This window comes from Sinocyclocheilus rhinocerous, unplaced genomic scaffold (genome assembly GCF_001515625.1).
Source record: "Sinocyclocheilus rhinocerous isolate Xijiao unplaced genomic scaffold, SAMN03320098_v1.1 scaffold408, whole genome shotgun sequence".
NCBI classification, from domain to species: Eukaryota; Metazoa; Chordata; class Actinopteri; order Cypriniformes; family Cyprinidae; genus Sinocyclocheilus; species Sinocyclocheilus rhinocerous.
The window spans coordinates 9249-12410 of record NW_015633522.1 but is presented as its reverse complement, the minus strand read 5'-3'; the positions used below and the strand labels follow the sequence as shown (position 1 = coordinate 12410).

Below are 3162 nucleotides of genomic sequence, written 5' to 3'. Positions count from 1 at the left end.
ATTTATCAAGTGTTCATTTATGAGAGAGAGAGAGAGAGGCTGTGTATATATGAATTACCACCGTTTTGCCGCGTTTCTCTATTAACAGTGAAGCTGTGGCTTCAATTGCTTTAGAAACGCTGAGGTTACCAGCTCCTTGTTGAGAAAGATAATGTAGCTCTTCAGCGATTAAGCTATTTTATTGATAAAATTGAAGGGCAGCGCTAAAAATTTGTCTAAACGCAAAAAATAATGTCTGTGCATGCGCAGCGTGATCTAGTGACTAAACGTGGTGATACGTATCGTATCATGACTTTGCTGGTGATACACAGCCCTACGGGCCACGTGGACCAATAGGATTGGCGTTTTTTCACAAGTGCTTCAGACACCGGTCATGCTGGCAGCATTCCCCTTTCTCATTATAATGACTTCGATCTTAAAGGGGTCATATGATGTTGCTAAAAAGAACATTATTTTGTGTATTTGGTGTAATGAAATGTGTTTATGCGGTTTAAGGTAAAAAAAAAAAACACATTATTTTCCACATACTGTACATTATTGTTTCTCCTCTATGCCCCGCCTTTCTGAAACGCGTCGATTTTTACAAAACTCATCGGTCTGAAAAACGAGGTGTGCTCTGATTGGCCAGCTATCCAATGCGTTATGATTGGCCGAATACCTCAAGTGTGTGAAGGAAATGTTACGCCCCTCACCATACTGTTGATTCTAGTTGTGTCCTCTTTTGGAAGGCCAAACAAAGTAGTTTCACTTTCACAACGAGTGAGCGGAGGCCGTCGGCTAGAGTGAGCGGCGGCTAGAGTGAGAGGCGGCTTGAGTGAGGGGAGGCCGGCAGCTAGCGTGAGGGGCGGCCGTCGGCTAGAGTGAGCGGCGGCTAGAGTGAGAGGCGGCTTGAGTGAGGGGAGGCCGGCAGCTAGCGTGAGGGGCGGCCGGCGGCTAGAGTGAGCGGCGGCTAGAGTGAGAGGCGGCTAGAGTGAGGGGAGGCCGGCGGCTAGCGTGAGGGGCGGCCGGCGGCTAGAGTGAGCGGAGGCGGGCGGCTAGAGTGAGGGGAGGCCGGCGGCTAGAGTGAGGGGAGGCCGGCGGATTCGACGAAGGAGTGTCCGGAGGGCTTCCGGCAACCACATGTGACGACCCTGGGCTGGACTCTCGCTTTGTCCACGGTGAAAGCCGATCCGGCGATCCACAGCCAAAGTAGTACAACACTACAAAGTAGTTTTGTTTTCACAACAAAACGCACAGCGCCTTCATGGCATGGCAGCAGCAACAATAATAATAATAATAATAATAATAATGAGATACTTTCTATTAATAAGAAACTTAGTAGATAATAAGTAGATAAAAAAAAACAACCAATTAACTGTCCTGTCACTCATCGTGGCTGTTAGGAAACTCACTTTGTTGCTCAGCACATAAAGATGAACTACTTACCGTGATTTTAGACCGCGGTGATCTAGTTTCTCCACTGAATGGATCCTCATGTGTCTCTTCAAGTGACTTTTAAAAGCAAAACTCTTTCTACACTGATCACACATATGCGGTTTCTCTCTCCTGTGGATCCTCTCATGTTGTTTCTGATTTGATGACTGACTGAATCTCTTGTCGCAGTGTGAACACTTGTAAGGTTTTTCTCCAGTGTGAATAATCTGGTGCCGTTTTATACAGTTCGCTGAAATAAAAGTCTTCCCACACTCAAAGCACACATGCTCTCTCATACCAGTATGTATTTTCTCGTGTCTATGTAAATATGGCAGCAGTGAAAAACTCTTTCCACATACAGAACATGAATGCGGCTTCTCCTTCGTATGAACTTTCAGGTGTTTCTTCAGGACTGATGCCCAAAGAAATGTTCTGCCGCATTGATCACATGTGAACGGCCTCTCTCCGGTGTGGATGTTCATGTGCTCTTTAAGGTGTGCTAATTGTGTGAAGCTCTTCCTGCACTGATCACATGTAAACCCTCTTTCTCCAGTGTGGATCCTCATGTGAACTTTAAGACTTTCTCTATATGGAAACCTCTTCCCGCACTGATCACATGTGAACGGCTTCTCTCCAGTATGAACTCTCATGTGAATCTCAAGATGTCTTTTGTTTGAGAAACTCTTTCCACACTGAGTGCAGGAGAAAGATTTATTGGTCCTTGTTTTCTTTAAAAATGTATTTTTAGTCTTCGAGCGACTCGAAGGTTTTTCTCCAGGTTTGTCATGATGTTTCTCCTCCGCTTCACTCAGTTCTTCACTCTCCTCATTCTCTTTCTTTAGGTCTGAAATTAAAGAAAAAAAAGAAGTAATTTCATTTTCAGTACATCAAAATAATTCAACAGAAATTTGAAGTGAAAGGATATTAAAGTGAAAACTATTAAATACATTTAATCAACAACAGATTTATCTAACATAATATAAAAAATATACAACAGAGCCATCATTTTGACAGACTTTTAGATTGCTGTTTAATTAGTTTTACTAAAAACTTTTTATTATTGTAGGCCAGTCACACTAAACGTTTCCTTCCACTGATTTCCATTCATACGCATGTGAATGTGGGACGCTGCAAACACAAGCTCAAGTGAATTTTGCCACACTCCTGTTCCAAGTTTACAGTGTTTGTAGAAATTTCACAGGCTCAAAGTCTAAAGTGACTGCGGCATTAACTAGTGTTAAATTAACCATTTTTATTAACATTATCTGTAACCTACAAGTTTCACTCAAGTTACTTACGACTTCATTTCCCTCAAAAAAAAAAAAAACGTTAGCAAATTTTTGGTAACATGGTTGCAAAAAATTGTGATCCAGATATAATATAAAAGAGAGAAAATAATACATAGTTTGACAATCAATATGAACATTTGTTGAAAGACAAAAAAGAACATTTTGTATCTATTTCATAGTTTAACTAAATCTGATGAAGTGCTTGAATCTTTCTAACACGATATTTTTTTCAGCATCATGAATGAATGAGGAATGAAGAATAAACACCAACCTGTTAGTTCTTCAGTGTGTTTGATTCTGCAGGGTTCTGGATCCCTCATTTTCTCTCTGTCCTCTTTAAGAAATGATTCCTTCCTGATGCTTTGATGCTCGTCTGCACTTGTAAACTGATGGGAATATTCCAGCATTTATTGGGGAACTGCAGTGGGCGGAGCTTCATTGATAACGTGATTGCAGTGGG

General features: G+C 41.8%; 1 protein-coding gene across 1 annotated transcript; it reads right to left on the bottom strand.

Annotated features, from left to right (window-relative positions):
- Positions 1–1421: 1421 nt before the first annotated feature.
- On the bottom strand, positions 1422–3151 carry LOC107744063 (gastrula zinc finger protein XlCGF8.2DB-like). The gene is made up of 3 exons (XM_016557534.1): positions 2974–3151; positions 1773–2257; positions 1422–1685 (listed from the first exon to the last, which is right to left on the bottom strand). The coding sequence occupies exons 1-3, from the start codon at positions 3107–3109 to the stop codon at positions 1422–1424; spliced, it is 885 nt and encodes a 294-aa protein (XP_016413020.1). The 5' UTR covers positions 3110–3151.
- Positions 3152–3162: the final 11 nt, after the last annotated feature.